This window comes from Apodemus sylvaticus, chromosome 19 (genome assembly GCF_947179515.1).
Source record: "Apodemus sylvaticus chromosome 19, mApoSyl1.1, whole genome shotgun sequence".
NCBI classification, from domain to species: Eukaryota; Metazoa; Chordata; class Mammalia; order Rodentia; family Muridae; genus Apodemus; species Apodemus sylvaticus.
The window spans coordinates 41,710,086-41,738,003 of record NC_067490.1 but is presented as its reverse complement, the minus strand read 5'-3'; the positions used below and the strand labels follow the sequence as shown (position 1 = coordinate 41,738,003).

Sequence of the window (27,918 nt, the reverse complement as noted above, 5' to 3'; positions counted from 1 at the left end):
GTTTTATCATCACACATAGTTAAAGAATGAGCATACGGTTTCCTCACTTAATTTGCTTTTCCTTTGTTTTTCACCTTACAGCTGCGATGTCCTCTCACAGGACATCCTTTCACAGGGAAAGCACACATGACTCCTACGTTCTGCTGGCTGGGTACTTAATAATTTTAATAGCCTTCCATTTTATTGCTAAACTTATTTGCCCTAGGCTACCAGTGAAACCCAGAGAGCTTTAAAATACCTGCATATTTTGACTAGAGTTTTCTTTGTTTAAAAAAATGAAAGGCTTTTATTTTATTTTTTATGTGTTTGAGTATTTGCCTGCATGTATGTATGTGTGCCATGTATACCTAGTTCCCCCAAAGGCCAGAAGGCATTGTATCCGTCAGGATTGGAGTTATAGATGGCTGTGAGCTACCATTTAGGTGCCAGGAATTGAATGTGGGTCCTCTGCAAGAGCAGCAAGTGCTCTTAACCATTGAGACTTCTGTACTGGCTGGATGTGTGTGTCAACTTGACACAGGCTGGAGTTATCACAGAGAAAGGAGCTTCAGTTGGAGAAGTGCCTCCATGAGATCCAGCTGTGGGGCATTTTCTCAATTAGTGATCAAGGGGGGGAGGGCCCCTTGTGGGTGGTACCATTCCTGGTTTAGTAATTTTGGGTTCTATAAGAGAGCAGGCTGAGCAAGCCAGGGGAAGCAAGCCAGTAAGGAACATCCCTCCATGGCCTCTGCATCAGCTCCTGCTTCCTGACCTGCTTGAGTTCCAGTCCTGACTTCCTTTTGTGATGAACAGCAATGCAGAAGTATAAGCTGAATAAACCCTTTCCTCCCCAACTTGCTTTTTGGCCATGATGTTGTGCAGGAATAGAAACCCTGACTAAGACAGACATCTCTCCTGTCCCTGGTTGGACTTTTCTCGAGGCAAAGTTAGCAATTCTCAGAACCATTCACAACAGTCTCGTTTCCCAACTGACAGATAATCTAACACTCAACTAGCAAAGGCTCAGTCGTCAATTTTCTTTCCTACACAGAATATTGGGGTCCAATCTCAGACCACTTTCTCAGAGCCCAAGACAGCTAGTAATAGAACTCCGGCCAGAACTATCCATTGATTAATACAATATAAAAAGAGTGACCCATAGACTAGACACACAAGCTCTCTCTAGTTCTCTCTGTCCTGGAGCTAAGGGGCAACAGTAAAAGTCTGTGAAAATTTATGATGAACAGAGCTGGGTTGTAGAATTTAAGATCATGTTTTTTGCAGCCTGCTGTTTATATTCTTTTCCCCTTTATTCCTTTACAGAAAGGGAAAAGGGGGAAATTAAACAGTTGACTGAGGCTGTGGGCGTGGCTCAGTTGCTAGAGTGCTGGCGTAACATGGACATACAGCCCTGGGTTCAATTCCATACCTGTTTAGGATGCACACCTGTAACTCCAGCACCTTAGGGAAGAAGTAGAGGCTGGAAGATTAGCTTAGGGTTATCCTGGACCACATAGGAACTTTGAGACCAGCCTGGAACACATGAGATCCTGTCATACAATAAAATAAAATAAACCACCGGGCTAAAGTAGATGACTATAGAAAACGGTTTCTCTTAAAGAAATCAAAAGGGAATTTTAGTAGAGGGGTGTCCTTGACATGATCTATAAACCAGTTCCGAGTGGAGAAAGGAAATTCTTTTCAATTACATTTGTCTCCTGGCCCAGTGCCCCCTTTCTTCACAGGTGGAGCTTTGTGGGTAAAAACTGTAGCCTCCAAAGCAGAAGCTTATCTTGGCAGTGTTGCTTGACATAGCCCTGGGTTTCTCTGGGCTGGGAATGGGCCTCATTTGACTCTTGGTCCTGAGGATGAGGGATCTTATCAGAGTCACTGGTTCCAAACTTTGTGTCATCCTTTTACTCCCCACTGTGAAAACTTATTCATGCTTCTCCACTAATGAAGAGATGTTTCCTCCTTTTTTTTTTTTTTTTTTTTTTTTTTTTTTTTTTTTTTTGTGGCTCCTTAGCCTTTCTTGGGTGTAAGTCATAAAAACGCCCAAACCACAGCAAACCTTATTATCTTCTCAGATATCCTGAATTCAACTTTTCCATATAGTAAAAATGAAATTATCTCCTGGGCGAGTATTGCTCTTTGTTGAGGTAAGACATTCTCTTTAATGGTAGGCATTATAAACATCAATTTAATGACAGCAGAATTTTAAATTAGGGGTCATGGGTAGGAAGGAGTGAGGACGAAAAGGTTTCTTTTAAGATACATTTCTGGGATGAATTAACATGAGACTGAAAAAATAGCTTAAAAATTTGATTCAATCTATCTAAGGATTGGGATTACACTATCTTAAGATGACTCACACTTCATGTATTTATAATCTTCTCCCATAGCTTATAGAAATCTGAAAAATGGGACACTTCCCCTTCTTTCGTTGGTAGAATTCAAATAGGTAAGCATTTGTATTTAAAGCAAGAACCTGTTTCAACTAATCCGTTTTGATTTTCAACATAACCACTGTGAAGCAGAGGCTAAAGGGAATGACCTGAGGGGGTTTCATGGGCAATGGAGTTTTCTTTCAAATGCTTCGTTCTTTTCTCTTTACCCTCCTGGGCTCTAAAGCCCAGCTCTACAGCTCCTCTGCCCTTCAGGAGTTTGCACATTTAGATGCTCTTCTTCAGAATTGACCTCCCGCAATGGCAGAAAATAATGAAAACCTTTTCCTTGGCATCTTAACAAACATCTACTTGTGTGCGCAGTCTCAGAGGCCCATGTGGCTACCATTCATGGGGCAAGCATTTCGTACGTTCGTCTTTAGTGAGCCGATGAATTTCTCTCATGAACGTGCTTGTGTTTAGGATGCTTTTAGACCTCAGGGGTGCTGATGCGGTTTCCTGCAATCTACTCCTTCCAAAGTGACCCTAGTTCTCTGCAGTTATGTTCTCTTGAGACAACCTGGAATAGCATAATGCTCTAGATCATCAGGATTTCAGTTTCAGCTCTGCTGTAGCGGAAACTTGGCCCGTGTAATTTAATTTTTAGCACCTGTTTCCATTTCAGAAAACACTCATAGTATTTTTCCTTCCTCATGTACCAGACTGGAAGGGTTGTGTGTTGTAACTGCGACTGTTTGGTGAGCTATATCCCTTCATTGTCCCTCATCCACATCCCTCTAGGGACAGCGCATCACAGTGCATGACAGTGTCGGGACAGTGCAGGGACAGTGCAGGACAGTGAAGGATTATAGGGGGACAGTTCAGTAACAGTGTGGGAACAGTGTCAGGACAGTACAGGATGCTGCAGTGTCCTCAGCAGTGATGTTCGGACATACAGGTTCACGGCCTTTCTACCTCAGAACACATACTTCTCTGGAGCAGAAACTAGAGTTATTTGATCTGTTACTGAAGTCTCTCAGTGCCCTCACAGAACAGGTACTTAATGAGTATGGCTGTCTTGACTATGCCTGTCTTTGCAGAATCACTGAAGGCCAGAGCAGGCCAGGACTTCAGTGAGATAAGGCCCCATACTTTGGTAAAGCTATTTACTTAGAACCAGGCAATATCATCTTTAGTGGTGTAGCACTTGGTCATACCTCCTGATGAGGATGGTGAAGGAAAAGAATATGATGGTGCCAGGGGTGGGGTTGCATACCTTTAGCCTTTAACCTTTAACCTCTGCCCTTGGGAGGTAGACATATCTCTACAAGTTCAAGACCAGCCAATGCTACATAGTGAAACCCTGTCTCAAAAAAAGAGTTAAAAATAAAAACAAAACAAAACAAAACAAAACACACACACACACACACACACACACACACACACGACAGAGGGAGAGAGAGATGGAGGGAGACATGCTGTTGTTCATCTCTCCCTCTCCAGGAGACACCTGTGAGGAAAATCAACTTTACTCATGTCTATCATACAGAGTCTCACTAAAGAGATTTCAGTGGCATGACTTCCTTATTTTACAGCAGCATGTCACTAGCTCCCTCCATCCCTTTCCTCCCTCCTCTCTTTCACACACACTCTCACAATATGGAGGCTGGATCTCACTCTGTAGTCCTGCATGGTTTGCAACTATGTTTGACCTGGCTGGTCTTGAACCTGTGGCTACTTTCTTGACTCTGCCTCCTGAACCACATATCTGAATACTACTCTGTAGGCATCTTATGGGAGCTGAGAGTGCTGGGCGGAGCAAACACTATTAACATAGTCGCCTTTTCTCTATGAGCTTATGGAGGGGAACCACTGCCTGTCAGTCAGTCCTCTGTAGTTATTTAGCCTGGCTTGCAGCAACTATTCTTAATTTAAATATAATCATTTATAGCTGGCTCTTTAATTTTAAACTGTTTTTATGTGCGCCGCTAGAAATGGACTGTGAAGTAAACACTTCTGATTTCTCATGAGAGACGGAGTCTCTTGCGGGAAGTTGACTGCATGGCATCCAGCTGTGCGTGTGACACCTCCCTTGTTCCATTTGAGAGATCTGACAATAGGCCCTGGGAAAGGGCGCCCTTGGTGTAACAGACACCGGTGTGCATGCAGGTGTTTCCCCTCGTGAACCAGAAGCAGATGTCTGGTCAGACAGAATATATGGCAGCTTGACATATCTCTGGATGCATCTAACAGGAAGAATATGGTCCATAAATTATACTAATAAAATATCCGCATTGAACATTTGACAGAGCCATGAAATGCACGCCTTTGCCCTTCACCGCCAAGAAGGGGTGAGTCCCACAGAGACCTTGTGACTGGCTCCAAGTTTAGGATTGTGTGGTAAAGGCCTTTTCTACCTTTGGTATACTTTTCAAGACATGTAATCGTATGAAACATGTAACCACAAGATTCTATCTCACTTTCTTACTTGTAAAACGTTAGCGGTAGATTCATTTAACATGTCTGCTGTGCGTCAAACTTCGAAGAAGGCTCAGAAGATCGGAACGGACCTTCAGATCAGGGTCCAATGATTATAGAGTGGTGACAGACCGTTTTCAAGCAGTTCATAAGAAAATAAACATACCCAGCGCCAACGGCTCCAAGAAAGGAAGGGAAGGGCACAACCGCCCCCAAACATTACTTCTTTAATTTGGGGTGCTAATGAAAAACAAAACAAGAACTCGCTGAACATATGCTAAATATTTGCTTATAAAATATGAACTACACTCTGAACTGTTCACAAACCATTTCTATTAATTTTGGGATATCAAGAGCATTAAACATTTACGTAATACTTTCATCCTTTTCATGATATGATGATATTTCAAATGATATTTGAGGGCATTTCCTATGTTTTTTCCTTTCTTCTTTCTTTCTTTCTTTCTTTCTTTCTTTCTTTCTTTCTTTCTTTCTTTCTTTCTTTCTTTCTTTCTTTCTTTCTTTCTTTCTTTCTTTCTTTCTTTCCTGGAAATTTCATTTTGAGGTCTTGGTGAGATGACATTTGGTGAAAAAAAATCTTTATTTCTTTCAAGTTCACACAGGCAAATAGCACAGTCTGTGATGGTTGTTTTGGGGGATAGTTACGGAATCATTTTAGAAACTGTCGCCTGTAGCTTTGAAAATTTTGCCCCCAAATAACTACTGCCATTTGGGCAGCTCTTCTGTGGTAGGATGGATGTTTATTAGGGTGAAGGTAAAGTCAGAAGGAAATGTCAATACCCAAGGTGCTGCCAACCTGACCTGTGTACTACCATTTCCATGAGAATAAATTAACGCGTGGTACAGAGCGGAAAGGGATAGCGCTGGTTGTTTGCTTTGAAGGAATTCTGTTATCTGTTATTTGAGGGAAAAAAATCATGCTGATTTTAAAACAATACTTTAGTTACAGATGTTTCCAGACCCCTTCCCTGATCCAAGGAAACAAAATACCATTCAGTAACAAGCCCAGATTTAGAGATGGGGCTCGTTCCAATATAAACATTTCTTGGTTAGACCTTCTCTATGAAAGTGCATAGTCAATTTTTCCATATACAGTGGGAAAGAAAGCTTTTAGCTTAAAAGGCTTTCTCTCTCTCCTGTGGTATGGAGATCCTGGGATGGGATAGTTCAAAGAAGCCACTTCATGGTTCCTTATTGGTATTAGGCAGAATGTTGATGTCTCCCTTGGAATTATAAAGGACCGCGCACGCAGCCCTTGGTTCTGGTTAGGCGTCTGGTGTTTGCTACGGTCATTTATTCCCTTGGTGTTTCTGTTTCATGTGCCACTGTTTACTTAAGGCGTTGCTGAGGGCTTGGCAAGGAACAGACATTCAACAAACAATGGAAGAGGAGTAAACAAGGGAGCTGAGCACCGTTATGCTGAAGGCTCCTGCACGGCGCGTGGGCAGTCAGAAGAGAGGCTCGAATCATCCCACCCTGTGTGTGTTTACTAGGGGTATCTGAGGCATGTGGCTTGCTACAACATAGAACGTGGTAGGAATTGTTAATTGCCTTTGTAACTATTGAGAGCTAGAGAGAAATCTTGCCCTCTTCTGAAGAAGAGGCAGAGATGGATTGTAACGCAGAAGTGAGGGACTCCAGAATAAGTCTTTGGGTGGGATAGTATTTGAATAGGATTTATTTTTAAAGGAGAAAATGGAAAACGATAGAAATTCTTCCTTGTTCCTATATGGGCGAGAGGCTTAAGGTTAAGTCTTTTGTCTGCTGTTCACTACGCACAACCAGCATCTTTCACTTCTGGGACTCAAGCTCAATAAAGATACCACATGAATTTGCTCCTTTTTACCTGATGGAATGTTCTGGAAAGGTTACGTGGATGCCAACGATTGTATGAACTCCTCAGCAAATTTCTGGCTTACAATATCTCACAAGGCTCTTTCTTCATACGCTGTTGACAATACTGAAGACACCCTCTAATCCCTACAATAAGTGTTAGGTGGATCTGGAAGCTTCGTTAATTCTTTGTGGCCACTAGGATCCCACGAGTCACTTTTATGTGGCTTGAGAGGAATTTTGAAAGGGACAATAAACTTCAAGTTATAACTTATAAATAGGGACAATGTCACTTAACTCTAAAGTGAGACTATTTTTATTTCTCTCTTCCTTCATTCTATCCAGCTGAGCTGAGGAAGAAAATGGAGAAAACATTTGGTTTGCCGCTGAGTCCTGCAAGACTGAGCTAACTCTTTGGGAGTGTGTGAAGAGAGGAAGACCCGGATCTCCTTGGTCCTCAGTCCTCTCCTCTCCATAGTCCAATCTCCAGGGAGCTCACACAGGGTAGGTAACCGTTGTAATTTAAAGTTTTGACTACAGTATTTAAGTTTTATTCTTTCTTGAAATTTATACACTTCTTTGATGGTTGAACCATATTCAAAGGAAATCTCTGTTTATTTTTGACTTCAAGGAGGAAAAAAACCCCCACATTTTCTCTATAATACATTCTTATGTTGGAAGATTAAAACAAAGAAGATTGTAAGAAAACAAAAGCTCAACTGGTTTAAATAAGCCAACTTGATGATATAATAATGCCTTACCAATATAATAATGCCTTACTGTTATAAAAAAGAAAAAGAATGTAATCTAATGCTTAATGTTCCAAAAGGCACTTAATGTTCCACTGAGGCACTTCTACATGTCAAAGACTCAGGATGAACTAGACATGGCAGGGTCTGCCATATTGAAAGTGATCCAGGTCGCTGTCACTGGGCTAGAGCTATCCTATCCCTACAATGTCTTACCAATTTGCTGAGCACACTGAGGCTGCCTTAACCTTCTTTATTCTGTAACACCCTTTATTCTGTTGTTTGTTATGCTCAAGAAACCTCTTGACGTTCATAAGTCAAATCTGGATCGTATCACAAAGTCCAACAATCTCTGCTGTGAATTGTCCAATTCCTTTCGGAGAAATGGATGTTTAATGTCCTCGCTGTCAGAGTATGAAGAAGACAGTTTCAAAACCAACAGTAAAAAGCTCTCCAAATAAAGGTGGAGATGGACAGGATGTTATGAAGCAGGCTGGGTAGGTCACAGTGGGGTGTAGACATGAGCAGACCATCTCTGAACTATCACACGTTGGTTTTCTTCATTAAACTCTCACATTTCCACTATCTTGAAACATAATAGGGGAGTTCCCGAGATCAAGCAGAAACCTGACTGGAGGCTATGCAGGGGGAATCCCAGACACATGTGCTGCAGGGATGATGTGAAAATCTTTCTGCAGTTGTTTTGCAACAAAAGGATTATTGTTCATTTTTGAAATCTGCCTTCCTTCTTTTTAAGTTCGAGGATCTGTTCCTTTACTTTTATGTGACCATTAGAAAACATTACTGAGAAATTCTGAAGTCTTTTTGTACTTGAATGTTTAACTTGTAATTATGAGTGTGGAGAGTGAATTTTAGGGGGCTGACTGTTGTATGAAGCCATGGCTAACAGCTCTAAAATGAAAGAGAGGAGGGTAGTTAGTGTCATTATAAATTAAATTCAAAATTAAGGTAAATATAATGACTCAAAGCTGCGAGAGCATTTATCGTGCATGAGTGTGATCTATGAAGTGTGAGGTGTGCACATGTGTACACCTGTGCATGTATCTGCACGGGTGAGAGGATATCACATGTCTTACTCTATCACTCTCTACCCTAGTCCCTGAAATGGAGTCTCCTGCTGAACCTGGAACTACCTGGCTGCCAGTGAGCTCCATTGATCCTCCTGCCTCAGCCCTCACAGTGCTAGGGTTACAACTGTGATAAATGCAACTATGCCTGGCTTTTTATGGGAGTGCTAGATTTTGACACCCAGGTCCTTTTATGCTTGTGTAGCAAGTGCTCTTACCCACGAAGGCATCTCTTCAGGCTCCCAGACTTCAAATGTTTAAGCAATTAAATAAGTTGTAAGCCATAAATAGCTATGTAAGACTTAGCGAGAAGGTGATGCTTCTCTCTTATCCTTGTTTGTTCCATGCTGGGTGTTACAATAGGAGGTTGAGATAGAACTCAGTGGTAGAGCACGTGTCTAGCAAGTACAAGGTTCTGAGCGAAATGTCTAGCATATCAAACAAATAAACCCTTGATACAGGAAGGGAGCAGGCTACCTCTAAAGCAAGGAACTTGGCTATGGTTCCCATTCCAAAGACTCTCTGGGGGACTTTGGAAAACTGACTCAAATTCTGGCACTGATATCTTCCTCTTCAATGGTAGTAGTGGAACAATGGTTCCCCACTGTCTGGAATGCTGTGAAACTTCCTGCTACTTCGGAAGGGTTACCTGGTAGATAGCATCATGTTTCATAAATAGATTAGCAACAAGTGGCCTGGCTTGTAAGACAGTTATGAAGATTGAAGCTGGAAATATGTTGGAAAACACATTATAAACATTGAAGCTTTGTAAGTATTGACACTTCTCAATGAGGTTATTTGTTGTTGGAAATTCCTTTGCTTGGAAGTTGTGAATAATATTTTTTCAATGTCAATAACTTTAAAAAAATTCTTCTCTCATGCAATACATCCTGGATACAGTTTCCCCTCCTTTTACTCCTACCCATACCCTGTCTCCTCCACCCCCCATATCCATTCCTTCATTTTTTTTCTTTAGGAAAGAGCAGGCCTCCCAAGGATATCAATGGAACATGGTATAACAATTATAATAAGACTAGGCACAAGCCCTCATGTCAGGGCTGGGAGAGGCAACCCCGTAAGAGAAGGGTCCTAAGGTTGGGAGGAGGAGTCAGAGACATCCCCACTCCCATGGTTCCACAAAACAATGCCAAGAACTTTCAAAAAGCTGAATTCTGCAAGAGACACAGGAATGTGCTAGGTGATTTGGTATTCCTAGGTGTTCTGAATATACATCATAAAGCATCATTTCAAAGGCTCTGCAGTGAACCTTGAGGGTACTGAGATGCGTAGTGGACAGCTTGTAAAGTATGTGAGAAACAAGATAGAATTTTAGATGCTCACCTTCTTAATTTCTGTTGCTGTTGATCTGAATGGAATTGTTTTGGCTTTTAGAGACTGGCTTTTGGATAACACATCAAGTGTCATATTCTTTTAGAGACAGCAAGACTGAGACCTTTTTAGTGCTGGGTAGAGTTAACAAACCACCACTTTATATTCAAAAGATGCTTATATTTTAAGATAAGATGCTGACTCTTGTGATAGAATAATAGTTTAGAGAATGAAAAACCTTAACAAAAGATCTGGGTATTGCTGGGAAGACCAAAAGATAATGGCTAAGGAGTCTGCCTGTCACCACCCACCCTTTTCCCAAAATTCCTTTGTTGTTTTTCTCAGCGCTCCCACCCAGGTAATGACTGAGACAAAAGTGGAATTTCCTAGGAAAGGGCCAAAAATATCATCAGACAAGGAAGAGGAAGCATAAAAATATCTCTCTGGAGGGCACCAATTGTTAAAGACTTAGGCTCCTGTTAGGAGGTGCACAGAACATCCGCAGTTCTGCCAAGCCAACCATTAGTGCTGGCTGGAGGCAGGTGTGTGTCCTGCTGGGATCTGCCTGGAAGATGGATTTCAATGACACTTTGGAGCCTTGTCATGGTTTATAATGTCCGCTTCCTAGGCCTCTGTATAGTGGCTTTCAAACACACTAGAACAGAGAAGCTCTGTTTAAACAAACAGACAAGCTCCGTGAGGAATTCATGTACAACGCAAGAGAACCAAGGTATTCCCATGATGCCTCAGCTTACAGCTGTTGATTTAGTGGGACTAATGTTAAAAAGGTCCCCATATACAGTCCACCTCCATGATTAAATACATCTATCTCTATAAATATCAGCAGTATTGTTGGCTTCTCTCTCATCCTTGTTCTCCAAATAGGGGGCGAGCTGTCCTGGTAAAACTTTGCCACTGATTTCTCCTCTTTAGACAGTGGCTGCCATGTGAGCATAGAACATTTTATTCTTTCCTGGACTGTCACCAGTGCAGCAGCGCATGCCACCCAGATTCTGTGCTGTCTGCTACTCTACTCACTCCTCCCTGTTCCAGATTAAGGTTTACAGAGCACACCCTTCACTGCATTTCTCTTTGTCCTATAATGAAACCTTCAATGACTCCCTATTGTCCAGTTTAACCAACAGAGACTCTAACTCTTTCTTGAGTGTCTCTTGTCCCCACTCACCCTATCTTATCATGAGCTGCTTTCCCCCCAAACCTTAAAGGGCCAAATTGAAAGCCACATGGCTCAGGGTTCTGCGAGGGTCCCTTCCCACCAGAAACAAATATTCTTTCTAAACTCTCCAAGCTTTATAACATAGCAGTTTCATTGTTTGCATTATTAGTTTGCTTGCTCTACGTCTCTGATTGTGTTTTGTTCATATTTGGAGGATACATGACATTTTGTGAGTATTATACTAAGGACATGTATCCAGATTTCTTAGTCGGATCTAAATAAATTATGTTGAATAAGAGAATGAAGTTATCAAAGCTGATGAAAGCAAATATTCCTAAGTGTCCAAGGAATACAAGGTTAAATTTAGGCTTTAAGTACTATACTTTATATTTTTTTAAAAAAAAAATAGAACTAAAGTTAATTGCACCATATCTATAAGAATGTACTACCCATGTGAAATGGCAGCCCATTTTCATTTTTGAGGCTAAAGTTCAAATAAAACAATGACACTATTTTATCATCAGCTCTCTTTTGCAGCTGTGAATTATTTCATTAAATACTGCTGAATATTTCGTTTAGCTGATGCTGTGGGTTGGATCAAACCTCTCAAGATTCGTCCACTGAGATGCTCTAATTCACAGTTTGGCTGTATCAGAAGGCGAGGCCCATGGGAAGATAACAAAGGGTACATGAGGTCACGGGGACATGACCCGAATGTGAGATGACTGGTGTGTTCTTCTAAAGACACCAGAGATGCACAGGAGGAAGGTTTTAGGAAATGTGTGAGTGCAGCCTTCTATCAGGCAGGAAGGGCCTCCCTCGACAACCCTACAAGACGGCTCTTTGGTCGTGGTCTTCAGTCTCCAAAACACTGGAAAAAGTATATTTCTGTTATTTAAGCCACCTCATCTGGGGTATCTTGTTATGTCAGTCTTAGCGGATGAACACATTGGGAGAAATAACAATAAAACGTGAGGTGAGAGAGGAAAGAGAGGGGGTAAAGAGATCCCTGGGATTGAAAAGTCTAAAGATCACCAGGCGCAAAGATGTCCCCCTCCAGGTTACAAGGGTTGGATGGATCCTCAGATGACTTCTGCCCCAGCCACTGTGTTAGTCCCAGAGGAGGGACTTCCTGGATCTGTCCAGACCGAACCAGGTGTGCTTTGGGTGACTTTCTCCATTAAGCTGCTGCTTCTTGTTCTCCTCACTCAGAGGATGTGTATTCTACAGTACACATTCCTGTTTCTAGGAAAGGAGCTGTTTTTTTTGTTCTAAGTTGAATCCTTTTTGTTGTGACCTGCCTTTCTAGAAATGTGGGAACGTAGGTGTCGTCTAAGGCTTCAGTCTCCCAGCTGACTGATCCTTCGATCATTTTCCCAGAGGAAACTCAGGTTGTTTCTTCATTCTTGTGATGTAGTTTTAAATCGTGGGTCCACTCAGGATTCCACTGAGAAATGACTGCTCAGCAAAGCTGGGGACATGCGTACGTTTACGTTCAGAAATTACTTCAGCAATTAATCCTCTCATTTCCAAGGGAAGAACGTTCCATTATTACCAATCAAGACAGTGTGTTCTGTAACTGTATAACTTTACAAAGGGCAGAGTGTGACCATCCTACTAATTTAAATGCTCTTTATGGACTGATCTCTGCCAGTCCTGGAGACAGTGGGGACCTTTCTTAGCTGAGTTAAAGATTTGGAGATAGCTATTAGATGATATTATAGTAAGAAAATTAAGAGCGTGGAAGCAGAATGCCCAGCTATGACCTTGAATAACCTATTCAGCTGCTGTGGGGTCTACTTCCTGTTTGTTAGATGGATTTAATGTGAATGCCTTCCTCAGAGGTGTTAGGGGGAATAAAGCAAGGAGACGCATAATGTGCTTAGACAGTACCGGGACCCAGAGACCTAATCAAGTCTAGCAATTAAAGCTAAAAGGACCATAGAACTCAGCTAGTGAGTGCCCCACACAGGGTGAGACACAACTGTCTGTAAGGTCTTAATAACGCGCTGCCTGCCTCAGGGCTGAAGTAAGGTCAAGGAGACCTGGGGCCTGCAGGGAGAATGAGGATGCCTGTTTGACACAGGAGACATCCGGGAACTCAAATGCCGCTTGCTTCCTAAGAGTTCTCGGACATGTTAGAAACCTCAGCTGGAGGAATCACCTGGACAGTTTTCCCTTTAGGGAATTAATTTTTATGCATCTTGCGACATCACCTCCCTAGCTCAGGATACTCTTTATTCCATAGAAACTTGTCCAGAGTCAGGATGATGTCCTCGCTATGAAGAAAACGCATCACAGCTGTACCGTTTCTTAAGGAATCAAAGTGACAGTCTATATTCTAGCAGATTTCCCAAGTAAATTCCTCTCTGGCCACCTCTTCCTGTCATTCCCTCAAGGACACACATTTTAGCTATCTCATTTTTTTTTTTTTTTTTTTTTTTGTATAGTCATGGATACTGGAATAGGTAGATAACCCTCCACGTCACGTTACACCTTTACTCTAAAACCAGTTCCAAACGCCCATGTGAGGCCATGCTTCCGGGAGGTGGCACCATCTTCCTGATCCTCAAAGCAGCATTCTGTGTTGTTTTTCTACTTTAGAGTCACATTTTTTTTTTTTTTTTTTTTGTGCAAGGCTCAACTTTGAAATTCACTCAGCTATGATTGGGTTTTAATATCTCTGCTCTCTTCCTCCTAATTATATATATTTCCCCTTTCTAGATCTACAGACCCACACCTCCCCCAGCCAGATTCAGATCTGGCTATATTCTGGAGTTTAGTGTTTCTTGTATTTCAATGTACTAATGAGGACGGTGGCTAGGTGAGAAGGTGGATTCTCATTCTGATGCTCTGTTTTGCTAGCCTGGGTTCAGGTGGCATGGATACAGTCGGCAATTTGTCTAAGCTCTGCTCCACAGTTGCCTGGCAACAGCCAGGTATGCCTTACTCACTATAAAAAGGGGCTGCTTGCCCCCTCTTCTCTCTCTTGCTCTCTTGCCTTCTTGCTCCTGCTCTGTCCTCCGGTCCCTTCCCCCTCTCTCCCCATTCCCCTCCCCCTCTCTCCACATAGCCAGCCAGGATCATAGCCAGCCTCTACTACTCTTCTCTCTCTCTCTCTCTCTCTCTCTCTCTCTGCCTTTCTCTGTCTCTACTACCCTCTGCCCAGCTAAACTCTTCCTTCCATGAGAGGAGGGGGTCTCTAAACTTCCTTTCTAGCATCAAGCATCTGTTGCAGTCTTTGGCTTTACAGTTGCGAGCACAGTAGGTTTTGAGTCCAAGGATAACCTCCCGCTGGGTATCAGATGGGTTTCACCCTTAGTAGGTCTTTTTTATGCTGACTTTTGTGCTGCAATAAAGGCTCCAGGGCTTGTCTCTTTATGAGTGAAAATTGGAGTGTCGGTTAGTATTGATTGTGAGGAACAACAAGGCCCAGGGAAGACAATAGACTAAAGCAATTATTTATGCACTACAATAAACATTCCCATCTAAGCAACAAGAGTCCATCAAGTGTCAGGTGTATAGCACCACACCTGTGGCCTGGGGATTGACAGAAAACAACTGGTGGCTACTAAGATTTGTGGCAGATCAGCAGGAAGAAAGGTGGCACTTAGGGTGTGCTTGGTGGCCCCAGTCTGTCACTCTTCTCAAAGGCCAGCACACACATCATGAAGCTTAAAAAGAATCATAGGGTAGCTTGCTACAGAATAGACTTGCCACAGTTTAAGATTGAGATGTGTGTGTGTGTGTGTGTGCGCGCGCAAGCACGCGCTCGAGGGTGGGGTGAGGTACTTGAGAGATGGCTCAGGGGTTAAGAATAATAATTGCTCTTCTAGAAGACCCAGGTTTGATTCCCAGCACCCACGTGGCAGCTCATAACTGTCTATGACTCCAGTTCCAGAAGATCCAATGCTCTCTTCTGTTCCAAAGGATTCTTCCTGAAGGCATGTAGAGCATACAAGCTCTCTCTCTCTCTCTCTCTCTCTCTCTCTCTCTCTCTCTCACACACACACACACACACACACACATTTACTTAAATAAATAGATAGCTTTAAAAAAAAAAGAAAGCACCCCCCCCAAAAAAAGACAAAAAAACAAAAAACAAAACAAAAAAAAAAAAGATCAAAAGACTGAGGTGTGGGGTTTGTGCTGTGGTATCGCATACTAAGAAAAAAGAATATTTTTTTCTCTCTGTTGAGCACCATGCAACCATTTTGATATTTTTATTTGAAGCTTCTAGGCAGTTCTCCAGACCTGGTAACTAAGGGTGTCACGATCACTCGCTGTCTCTCTTGCTTCTATGGTCTTCAGTCTTTTGGGCGGACACTGGCTTTTATAGAATTATTTAGTCCTGTTCTCTGCATTGCAGTGCACTTGGCACAGACCACACTAGTCCATGTGGCTGCCATATCCTCAAGGCAAGCTCTGCAGAACACAGTTTAGATCCCCAGAGTCTCCAGTGTCCTTTAAGGCGATGATATTACTCCATAATTTCACAATAAATATAAGCATGCAAAGTCTGAAGTTAGGAGATCTTTTAGCTGTAGGGTACAGCACAGATTTCCATTGTAGACTATAGGAAATTTGTGCTAATGCATGTTCTAGGTCGCTCACACTTAGCAGTTTTCCAGAATTTATTACACTAGCCACTTACCTTCATTTATGCATCTCTCTAACTTTCATGAAATACAAGCTTTAAGCAACCTTGGAAGTCAGAAGAGGGGCCTTTTGCATATTATGATTATTTTTAAGGCACATCCACCCACTTTTCTCTTGCTATTAAAAAAGAAGCAGCTTCTGATGTGTTTTTCTTTATGCAGAGTATTTGGGTTTGAATATGGAAAAATTTCCCACTACCACTCGGCCTCCCGGAATGTTGCTCCCCCAAAGTTTCTCATGACAAAAAGGCAGAGCTCCTCAGAGGCAGGCTGCCTGCAGCTGAATTTCATTAGGACTTTGATGGGAAACTCAAGTTGGAATTACAAACATCTGTGGTTAAACTTCCCTTTAGTAATTCGTTTCCCAGAATTTAACTTTACCACACCAGGAGCAAAAGAGAAAACACAGTTGAAAGTAGCAGGCTGCTCTTGTGAAACCCAGGAGAGTATTTAAATATCTGTCTGTGGTCACTATCTCTTAATGAGCTCACAGATCTGCTCTGCTAGAAAATTAATAATTATTTAGAAATACTAATTTTGGCACTCAAAGCATGTGCCAAAACCTGGATTTATGTTTTCTAACTCAAATGCCTCAAAATTCTATCTGGCTGCCATCATATTTATATGATTGTTATAACCAAGCAGGCTTTCCCTGGCCTTATGCACATCACAATCGACTAGTCAAATTTGAACATTTGTGAATTTGTCCTTTCGTTTTTCTCAAGACTTAATTTCTTTCCCTATATTTCATACTTTTTTTTGCTTGGCTTTGCTGTTGCTGTTATTTGGCTTTTCTGGAGATTCAGAAAAACACATCATTTTTCTTAGCCACTCAGATACTGTATTTCCTGTAAAACCTATTTGAAAACTATTAGGGAATGATTATAAGAGACACACTCTAGTCCCTCCACTAGTTGCATAACTAGGAACTATGCAGACAAAATGAAATTATAAAATTATTAAAGATTTAGGTGACAAAGTACATTTGGCAAAACACTAAGCACATAGTACCTGTGCTTCACTGAGGTCACAGGGAAGAAAGGAGTTGAGAGGGAGAGGAGAGGCTGAGGGGAGGGGAGGCTGAGGAGAGGAAGAGGCTGAGGGGAGGAAGAGGCTGAGGGGAGGAAGAGGCTGAGGGGAGGAGAGGCTGAGGGGAGGGGAGGCTGAGGAGAGTAAGAGGCTGAGGGGAGGAAGAGGCTGAGGGGAGGAGAGTAAGAGGCTGAGGGGAGGAAGAGGCTGAGGGGAGGAGAGTAAGAGGCTGAGGGGAGGAAGAGGCTGAGGGGAGGAGAGGCTGAGGGGAGGAAGAGGTAAGGGGAGGAAGAGGCTGAGGGGAGGAGAGGCTGAGGGGGAGAAAGAGGCTGAGGGGAGGAAGAGGCTGAGGGGAGGAAGAGGCTGAGGGGAGGAAGAGGCTGAGGGGAGGAAGAGGCAGAGAGGAGGGGAGGCTGAGGGGAGGAAGATGCTGAGGGGAGGAAGAGGCTGAGAGGAGGGGAGGCTGAGGGGAGGAAGATGCTGAGGGGAGGAAGATGCTGAGGGGAGGAAGAGGCTGAGGGGAAGGGAAGGCTAAGGGGAGGAGAGGCTGAGGGAAGGGGAGGCTGAGGGGAGGAGAGGCTGAGGGGAGGGGAGGGGAGGCTGAGGAGAGGAAGAGGCTGAGGGGAGGGGAGGCTGAGGGGAGGGGAGGCTGAGGAGAGGAAGAGGCTGAGGGGAGGAGAGTAAGAGGCTGAGGGGAGGAGAGTAAGAGGCTGAGGGGAGGAAGAGGCTGAGGGGAGGGGAGGCTGAGGAGAGGAAGAGGCTGAGGGGAGGAAGAGGCTGAGGGGAGGAGAGTAAGAGGCTGAGGGGAGGAGAGTAAGAGGCTGAGGGGAGGAAGAGGCTGAGGGGAGGAGAGGCTGAGGGGAGGAAGAGGCTAAGGGGAGGAAGAGGCTGAGAGGAGGGGAGGCTGAGGGGAGGAAGATGCTGAGGGGAGGAAGAGGCTGAGGGGAGGGAAGGCTAAGGGGAAGAGAGGCTGAGGGGAGGGGAGGCTGAGGGGAGGAGAGGCTGAGGGGAGGGGAGGCTGAGGAGAGGAAGAGGCTGAGGGGAGGGGAGGCTGAGGAGAGGAAGAGGCTGAGGGGAGGAAGAGGCTGAGGGGAGGAAGACGCTGAGAGGAGGGGAGACTGAGGGGAGGGGAGGCTGAGGAGTGGAAGAGGCTGAGGGGAGGAGAGGCTGAGGGGAGGGGAGGCTGAGGAGAGGAAGAGGCTGAGGGGAGGAAGAGGCTGAGGAGAGGAGAGGCTGAGGAGAGGGGAGGCTGAGGGGAGGGGAGGCTCAGGTGAACTGTCTAATAAAGCCTATAGACAGACATACACATCTACGTGCAATATCACATCAATCTTGTGAACCAAAATATGTGTCTACTAATTTTATAATAAAAAAGGCAATCCCTAAAAGATGAGTTAATTTGCTCAAAGTCACCCTGCTGAAAGTTTGAGCACTGATTCACATATCTGTTTGGCCAACATGACCACAGTCTGCCTTTGATGAAAGGTGATTTTCAAATATGGTAGGGATAGCAAGTAAATTGCCCTTGTGCTAAACCTGGTCTTCGGATATACTTGCTAAGGACAAATTTTAATATTGAGTCATCAGTTTCAGTTAAGAATCCAGGACCGGGGTGGTGATGGTGCACGCCTGTAATCCCAGCACTTGGGAGGCAGAGGCAGGCAGATTTCTGAGTTTGAGGCCAGCCTGGTCTACAGAGTGAGTTCCAGGACAGCCAGGGCTACACAGAGAAACCCTGTCTTGGGGAAAAAAAAAAGAATCCAGATTCTTTATTTTATTTTATTTTATTTTATTTTATTTTATTTTATTTTATTTTATTTTATTTATTTTGTTGTTTGTGTTGTTGTTGTTGTTGTTTTTGAGAAAGGTTTTCTCTGTAGTCGTGGCTGTCCTGGAACCTACTCTGTAGACCAGGCTGGCCTCCAACTCTGAAATTTGCCTGCCTCTGCCTCCTAAGTAGTTTGTCATTAAAAACAGACAAACGAGTTCTAGAAGAGCTAGCGGGGCAGAGCTCCACTCTGGAGGACAGTCTCCTGTCATTTAGGGCTGGTCACCCCCAGGTTACTCTTCCTCCTTACCTGGCTCCCCTTAGATATTTGTTTGCATGGCTTCTGTAATAATCTGAGTTTTAAGAATTTCTTTGGCCCACAGGATCTAGCAATTCCACTTATGTACTCAAAAGAACTGAAACCAGGGACTCAAAGCTAGATACTTATAGTTCATAACAACGTTCATAACAGTATTGCTCCAATACCCAAAAGGAAGAAACCACATTTATTTGTATGGGTGGATGAGCAAACAGATGTTCTATACATATACATCCACGTGTGTATATATGTAAATTATATATAATATATTCATTATATTGTATAGATGAATGGGAACCTGAATAGCAGTGATTCTGACATACCAACAGTATGAATGCACTTTGAAGATGCCTATATATTGTCTTCTGACCACCATTCAATCATCAAGGTACACACACATGCCACCCGAACCCCCAGAATAAAAGAAAACGAAGAAAAAATTTACTCAGCAACGCAAGGAAGGGATGTTACCCAAGTTTTCCGTTGTCTTGACAGTTTGTGCAGCTTACAGACTCTTCCAGTAGCACTGAATGGTGCTTTGAATGACATTTTATACTTCTTCATTTTCAAAAAGAAAGGCTCCCAAAATTTTAATAAAATGGTCCCTAAGGATGGTTCCATATCCTTTCTAGATATTCCTGCACAGTTATCTCCTCCCCGACAGAGTCACTTCACACCTGGCAGTTCAGATGGCTGCCTTTCTACCCATTTCCAAGTTTGTAAATTGAGATACCCGTATAGTTCTACTGACCTATCATGGAGGAGTGAGGAAATGTCTTAGGTGGTGTTAATCACACCGCTGCTACAATAGCCTGGTCTTTCTAAAGAAAGCTGTCTAAAATCTTTGCTGTTGGCAAGTAGAGTATCATGTCTTCCTGGTCTACCTCATTTTCTCCACGCTCAGCTCATAGCCACTCTTACAGAGCATCAGTCTGCTCTGCTTTGGACAGTGAGTGCTTGGTGTATTATTTTCTGTCAGATTGCTTACCACTTGAATGTGATGATAAAACTCTTATCCTTTATTTTCTTTTAATCCCTCTTGGTACCTGTACTTTCTCCGTACAAGGTATGTCTCTAATGTGCTTGTTGCGTGAATGAAAGTGGAGGTTCCAAAGACCTAATCTAGTGCTGGCACAGCAGTCCAGGACAGCTGCCTAGCCTAGTGGCTGGAAGATTTATTGCGTACACAGTCTTTTTCAAGGCAAGGGCTGAGATAAGGAAAGAGAAGCAGATAGTGAACAAGATAGAGACTTTGTGTAAACATCCCGGCAACCCTTCAAGGGCAGGGAGCGAATGTAGAGTCCGGGGCCTGGGACCACACGGCAGCATGGAGAAGGATGGAGGGAAAGTCCCTCACAGTTAGTCTCCCGGAGTGGGAAGGCCATGGGCTTAGGAAGCAACGATTCTTTTGGAGGGAAGTTAGCCTGGCAATGATATTAACAATAAACCCCACTCAGGCTAGGCCATGAAGTCTTACGTTTTCCTCTCAGGGAAGTTTCCTCACCTTTATGATGCATTTCTCCTATTTTCATTTATCAAAACCAGTAATAAGGATAAAGCCCAGCCCCACCCACTCCTGCTTGGCCCTTCCAAGAGGCTTCCTTTGCCCACATTTCTCAAGGCCTTTGCTTGGCCTCCATCTGGCCACTTCCGCTAACCCAGCGTTCGTTGCAACCTTGCTTGACTCCCTGCCCTATGTCTCAATAAACAAAAACCTCTCTTTCCCTGAGGATACTCTGATACAGGTTCCCTGGTGTCACTCTCTCTCCGCTCCTTCTTTCCCTCTGGTTCCCTGCATGTCTGTGTTTGTTTAGCTAGATTCTGATCACTTCCACAAAATCCACACGTGAACATTGCCCTGCCTGTGTTTCATCAGTTCTAGAAATTGCAACAGCCGTATAGGGAAGAGGAGAAAGCTCTGGACCAACTAACTACATTACCCAAAACACACACACACACACACACACACACACACAGACACACACACACACACACACTCATTCACACACACTCACACACACTCATACACACTCACACACTCATACACACACACTCATACACACACTCATTCACACACATTCACATGCACATACTTACACAGACTCATACACTCACATACACTTTCACACATGTATACTCACACACTCTTACACACACTACCACTCATGTACACTTACATGTACACACTCATGCACACTCATATACTCATACATGCATACTCACACATTTTCACACACAGTCATACACATTCACACACACACTCACACTCATTCTTACACACTCAGACACTCACACATACACTCTCCTCCACACATACTCATACACACTCACTCATGCACACACTCATACATTCACACAAGGATACTCACATATTCTTTCACACACAGTCATACACAATCATCACACACTCACACACACTGCCACACACTCAGACACTTACACATACACTCTCCTCCACACACACTCATACACACACTCACTCATACACACACTCATATACTCACACACTCTTTCACACACAGTCATACACATTCACACACACACTCACACTCATTCTTACACACTCAGACACTCACACATACACTCTCCTCCACACATACTCATACGCACTCACTCATGCACACACTCATACATTCACACAAGGATACTCACATATTCTTTCACACACAGTCATACACAGTCATCACACACTCACACACACTGCCACACACTCAGACACTTACACATACACTCTCCTCCACACACACTCATACACACACTCACTCATACACACACTCATATACTCACACACTCTTTCACACACAGTCATACACACTCACACACACTGTCACACACTCAGACACTCATACATATACTCTTCTCCACACACACTCATACACACACTCAACACACTCAATCATACACACACTCATATACTCACACATGCATACTCACACACTCTTTCACACACAATCATACAAACTCACACACACACTGTCACACATTCAGACACTCATACATACACTCTCCTCCATACACACTCATACACACACTCATATACTCACACATGCATACTCACACACTGTCACACACAGTCATACACACTCACACACTCACACACACTCTGACACACTCAGGCACTCACACATACACTATCCTACATACACACTCACACACACAGAGAGACAACTTAAATTGCTACAGTGCACTTGACAAAGTGAGTAGCCTCTCTTTGTTAAAAGTCTTGTCAGATCGCTTCTCGGCCTTTTGGCTAAGATCAAGTGTAAAAGTCTTGTCAGGATACTGAAGGTCCCTTCTGAAACGCCTAGTCTCCCTCTTGCCCAGCTGTGCTTACTAAAAATCGCTGCTGTCACCATCTGCTCAGCAGGAGTGGACTCAGTAAATTGCTTGTCAAGAAGCAGGAGGTAGGAAAACCCTCAAGTGGGGTATAGGGTTCTCTTTGGGTGTGTCTCTTTCACATTCTTTCCATCCTGTGGGAAAGCTTTTTTCCAAAGGTGAGCCCTTCCTTCCTGGCCTGCCAGCCTTGTCTGTCCTTTCATTGTGTTAGCTTTTCATTCACATTCACTCCCAGTTCACACTGAGCACCACTGTGGGTCAGAGAGCCCGTCTTAGACAAGCATCCAGTGATGGGGGGCTGCGGAGGGCTTTAGGGAATTTCTGCCAAGCTCCTCCCACTGACCCATGCTTGCCTTAGCTTTTCCTTTCTTCCTTCTTTTGGAGAGTTGGTTGAAGAACGACCATTCATATAGATCCAACTCAAATAAAGTGGAAATATTTTTAGAGCACCCTCCCACCCACATTTTGAACCCGTCCTATGAATCATGTGACCATATTCTGCTTTATGTAAATACGGTTTCCTGACCCAACCCAGTAAAGTAGCTGTGCCATGTTATTAAGTCTCTGGAATGTATTTGATTTAAGATCTGCTTGCTGACTAGAAAGAGCATGGGAAACCTGCTGGCCGGGCACTGGGATCATCCTGGGGCCACGGGCAAGCTGGGCTTTATGTGAAACTGTCCTTTGGAAGCATAGTTTGGTCCTCCACCCTGACTGCTGAGATCTTCCCCGGGATGACTAATATCTTCTCTCTCTTCCCCAAATTCCTCAACCAGTAGGCCTAGTAGACCCTGTCAGTATTGCACATTTAACTTATTGTGGGACAGTCTTTCTGATCAGAAGAATATAGAGAAATACAGATCCAATAGTAACAAACATTAAGTAAGATAGAAGTGTAAAAGGCTCTGAGAAATAGCACCAAAATAAGGATTTTTTTTTAATAAAAAATCTAACTCATTTATGGTAATGACTCAGCATGTTCGAATCACTTCTATCTATGTCAGACACTGGAATACCTTCACCATGGCAACTACATAAAGCCTAAAATGGCTATCAATGATTTCCCTAAGCCTTGGGTTTTGTTTTTTTGTCTTTTTTTTTTATCAGTAAGTTTTGCAAACTATTACTTGGATAAAGTCAAGAGGCTTGCAGTTGTTTAGCAAGCCCTCTAAAACACTTTGCTAAAGCTGCCCCAGACACACGCTTGTGTGAGAGGTTGCTCACAGCCTCAATATTAATTTTAAGGTCCTCCAATATTCAAATAATTATTATGAGTTGCTAATACAGAGAAAAATAGCTATGCATGATATGATCATCTCTTTAGATTTAACATATTCAAACACAGAATACCTAGGTAAGTTGAATTAAGATGAATAATAAAAAAAAACTAGTATAACGTTAGAACACAATAGAGATTTATTTATTGTTTACCTGCAATTCAAGTTTAATTGAGTGTCCTATACTCAATATCAATTCTGTTCTCATGGCCAGCATTTCACTCAGGGACTTTCCCTGCTGGAAGCAACAGGTGCGGAGATAATACTGCCTGGATTTGTTCCAAGAATGCAGAGAAGCAATTCCTTCCCATTGAGGGAGTTTGGCTGCTCTGACCTGTCCCCAGTGTCTGGGTGTGATTAGAAGTCCCTTCTTTCTTTCTATTTCTTTCAAAATAGACCCATAGGGTAGACACTGTGTACTGAAGGGAGACTGGACCACTCTAGTTCTACCCACTTTCCTCCCTTCTGAGGAAGCGTGGCCAGGACTTTCACTTAAGAAGAACCGTCTTGCATTTTACTTCTAATCAACAATTAGTAACTATAGTTATATTACCAATAGGCAGAATTAGGGGCAACAGCTGAGACTTCAGTGGCTTTTAGCAGGATTATCAACTTGCGTCACCACTCTAGCTGTATGATTGCTATAGACATGGGTATAGTAGTGTGTGTATATATGTGTGGCATGTGTATGTGTTGTGTGTATGTGTGTGTGGTGTGTATGTTTTGATGTGTGGTATGTGGAGTGATGTGTGTGGTGTGTATATGGTGTGTGTTATTTGTTTGCTTTGTGTATGTGTTGTATATGATATGTGGTGTGTATTGCATGTGCTCTCTCGGTGTTTGTGTGTGTGTATGTATGTAGTGTGTGTTATTTGTTTGTGTATGTGTTGTATGATATGTGGTTTGTGTGTGTTTTCTCTCTCTCTCTGTGTGTGTCTGTATGTGGTGTGTGTTATTTGTTTGCTTTGTGTATGTGTTGTATGATATGTGGTGTGTGTGTGCTCCCTCCCTCTCTCTCCCTCTCTCTCTCTCCCCCCTCCCCCCCCTCTCTCTCCCCCCTCCCTCCCCCCCCCCTCTCTGTGTGTGTGTGTGGTGTATATGTGTGGTATTAGGTCAATCGCTCTTTCCTTTCCCATGAACTTAGGTGACTTCACTTTCCTCCCACTTAGCATCCCCCACAGCCTGGGCACGCTACTGTCTATCCAGGCTCAGAGGCTCTTAAATCACTCACTGTGGACGCATCCTTCTCCAGTGTCCACAGTACAGCTGTTTCTCCACGTAAAACTCTCTTGATATATAAAAACAGTAGCTCTTTGAATAAACATCAGATCAATAGTATATCCCGATCGGCTTTGCTTTGGGAATGGAGCACGAGTTCATCTTGCTTCTGGATTAGAATGGTCTGCTTTTGTTTAAGGTGTCTGCCCTGAGATTTTCTAGCAGCTTCCTTCACAGACAAGTCCCACCCTCAGCACCCTACTCCTCCAAGACCCCACTCCCAGCACCCAGCCTTGCAGAAGACCTTTTGTTTAATCTGAGACAGGATAGGTCTCTAGGAATATTGCTCCCATTGTTCAAACAGCAAAGAGGAGACAGTGGAACAGTGAGGAACACGTACAGTAAGTGCCAAGGCTTGACAAAATGACTATTGGAACACACCAAAAGACCACCACTGCATACTGCATACATTTCTCATGTAGTCTAACACACCCATGCAGACATAAAGGGTACTCTCACTGGAAGAGAGAAACACGTTCCAAAGCTTCAACTTTCAACTGACATCCCAGTCAAACTTTCACACCAGAGCCCTTTATTTCAAACCGAGGAGACCCAGTCCAGATGAAAGTCTAGGTTGTCAAAAAGATGGGGAGAGGGAAAGAGGATTGTGGCCCAGCCCGCAGACAGGGTAGACACAGGTGCAGAGCAGGGTGGCAAAGGGAGGGGGGGTACCGTACCTCAGCAGCCGGCTGCAGGCGTCCCAGTGTCACATGGGAGTCGCTGGTCTCCGATGGATCCTGCCTGCTGACCACTGCGCTCCCCTCGATGTCAAAAGGAAACGCATTGCCGTCCCCTGACGCCACCGCGTTGGAGCAGACAGCACCCCAGAGCAGCCACAGGGCCAGGACTGAGCACCAGGCTGTGTTCCAAGCCATCTCTCTGCTGATATTCAACAGGGCCCTTCCTGGAGCGAAGGATCTGGGGGTCTTGGTGGGTACCCCCCAAGAGATGCAGCGATGCCTGGTGTTTTGTCTTCTCTGGGCCTGCAGTGTTTAGATCCAGGAGCCCTAGCTGTAACTTTGTCGTTGTTTTATTAAAGAAGAGGGAGCGCGAGTCAGCGTGTTCTCTTCTTTCCCTCTTGCTTCTCTCACTTTGTCTCCGGTCTCCCTGGCGCTCCTGAGACTTGGGTTCTGGGACCTACAGATGGATGGAGCGTAGCGCCCTGCGAGCATCCAAAGGCAGCGGATCGGGACTGGCAGGAGCCGGGCGGGCAAGCGGGCGAGCGCTCCTGGCCACCTCCTCTCCCTGGCGGCTGGGACCGAGGACGGCGCGGCTCTGGCTTCCTTCCCACACTCATTCTCACCACTCCCTTTCCACCTTCCTCTTCCAGGCCCTCCCACTCCAAGTTGGCTTTCAGACCCCGAGGTCAGGCCTTTCCTTGACGCTGCCTTCCCCTCCCCCTCGCAGTCTGGAGTCTCTCCAAGGACTGGAGATGAATATTCAGCGTTCCTGATTGCTTCCCCACATCCCTTATTTACGTAGCCAAGGCGCCGGATGTCTGATCTATATTTATATAGATTTGTATGTGGCCCCCACTAGTGTACAGGAAAGTGGGTGGAAAAGGGATTCCAGGGGCGGGAGGGAGCCTGAGGTAGGTGATCTCAGGAGCCAGAGGCAGGGTGTCCATTTCTGGATGCGGTCTCCTTCTCTCCTTTTCTAGAGATAGCCTGTGGCTCTCCTCACTGGCCACTCCTCTTCCTCTGTGGACTCCTCACCCAGAGGGCTGGAGAGAATATCTTTCACTATAGTACTAGAAAATGACTTCATTATTGAAATGCATGAACTTTTATTTACAAAGAACATCTTGTTTTCCCTAAAGAGGTGCTTTGTGAGGGCCCCAGAACAAGGCTTGCAGTGTATGAGCCTGTCAAATATGCAACCCACAGCCCATAGTAGCCCCGACCTCTTCCCCTCAGCCTGTAATCTCATGCCTACTACATCTGTCTGAATCATGTAACCTTTCCAAGGCTTCCATGAACTTGGGCTGCAGTTATGCCGGGGCGCCCTTGAACTTACTAGTATCCACTCCTGCAGCGAGGTGCCTTTATTTCTATGGGCTTCGGGTCAGAGCTTTAGGTATCTCTGGAAGTCCCCAAAGTGGCTTAAAAAGGACCAGATGAACAAGATAGCCATATCATGACGCCCAGGCTGGTTTTAAGATATTGGGAATTACATTTACACAGTAAGGCACCTCTGTGAACATTATCACGAGCCACATTTCACCCAATTTGGGCTGTTGTCTCTAAAAATACACATAAACAACTGTTTACTCTCTACCACGGGCCAGTCACTTTCCACACATTATTTGTAAACACCACGGCATTCCCGCATAGTAGGGCTATTATTTCCTTGTTGTGGAAGAAGAATGGGAGATTCCCCAAGGCCACCCAGCTGATATTGAAGTTTAAATGGGAGCCTTCTTGGTCTAAAGCTCTGGTTCAGGTCTGTAACACTCCGAAATTGATAAGATAAAGCCTGAACTGAGATTGTGGGTAGTGGGTAGTGGGTAGTGGGTAGCGGGTAGTGGTGAGTACTGGGTAGTAGTGAGTAGTGGGTGGTCTCTTTCACTTTTTGAGTGCTTTCTATGCACCAACAGTTTGCATGAGTTAGTTTCATGTGATGGATAAGTGGACATCCTTGCACGCATTTGGCAATGGTGGAGTAGTCTGGTATTACAGTAATGATGCCAAGACATTGGAACTGAGTGCTGGATCTGGATTATCCTAACACTCCTTCCATGTCCCCTGTTGGGCCACTTAACTTCTTTCCACACCTGCCAATACGTGCGACAGACTTGAGCCACTCTGTCTCCTTCATTAATCTGTTGTTGATAAAGTTCTTTCGGCAAAATAAGCAATACAAGTGATAACAAAATAAACAAAACAGACAATAACTAAATAAACGCCGCCAGTGCAGGCTTCTGTGCATGCTGGGCAGTGAGCACATGCTTGGTTGCAGTGAGATTCTTGATTTTAAATAATAAAATGGTGTGTCATGAGAGAGCTGGTGTCGGGGAGAGCAAAAAGGGTTCTCGTAAATACCATGACATCTGTAGTGTTTTTGTTTAAAGATTTAACAATGATATGACAAGGAACCATTAAACTAACTTGTCATATTTTCCCCCCATAGAAATTGGTTGACGTACTAAATTAACTGAAAGACATGAAGGGCGTGTTTGGTTTAGATGATTCTTTAAGTGATTTCTACTGAGGGAG

The 27,918-nt window shown here is 43.9% G+C and overlaps 1 protein-coding gene across 1 annotated transcript in view; it reads right to left on the bottom strand.

The window, feature by feature from the left end:
* The window catches only part of Lama4 (laminin subunit alpha 4), a 149,630-nt gene extending 123,624 nt beyond the window's left edge, over positions 1-26,006 (bottom strand). Inside the window, exon 1 of the mRNA XM_052163517.1 lies at positions 25,381-26,006. Coding sequence (XP_052019477.1) covers positions 25,381-25,578 — 198 coding nt within the window. The 5' untranslated portion in view covers positions 25,579-26,006. The remainder of the gene's footprint in view (positions 1-25,380) is intronic.
* Positions 26,007-27,918: the final 1,912 nt, after the last annotated feature.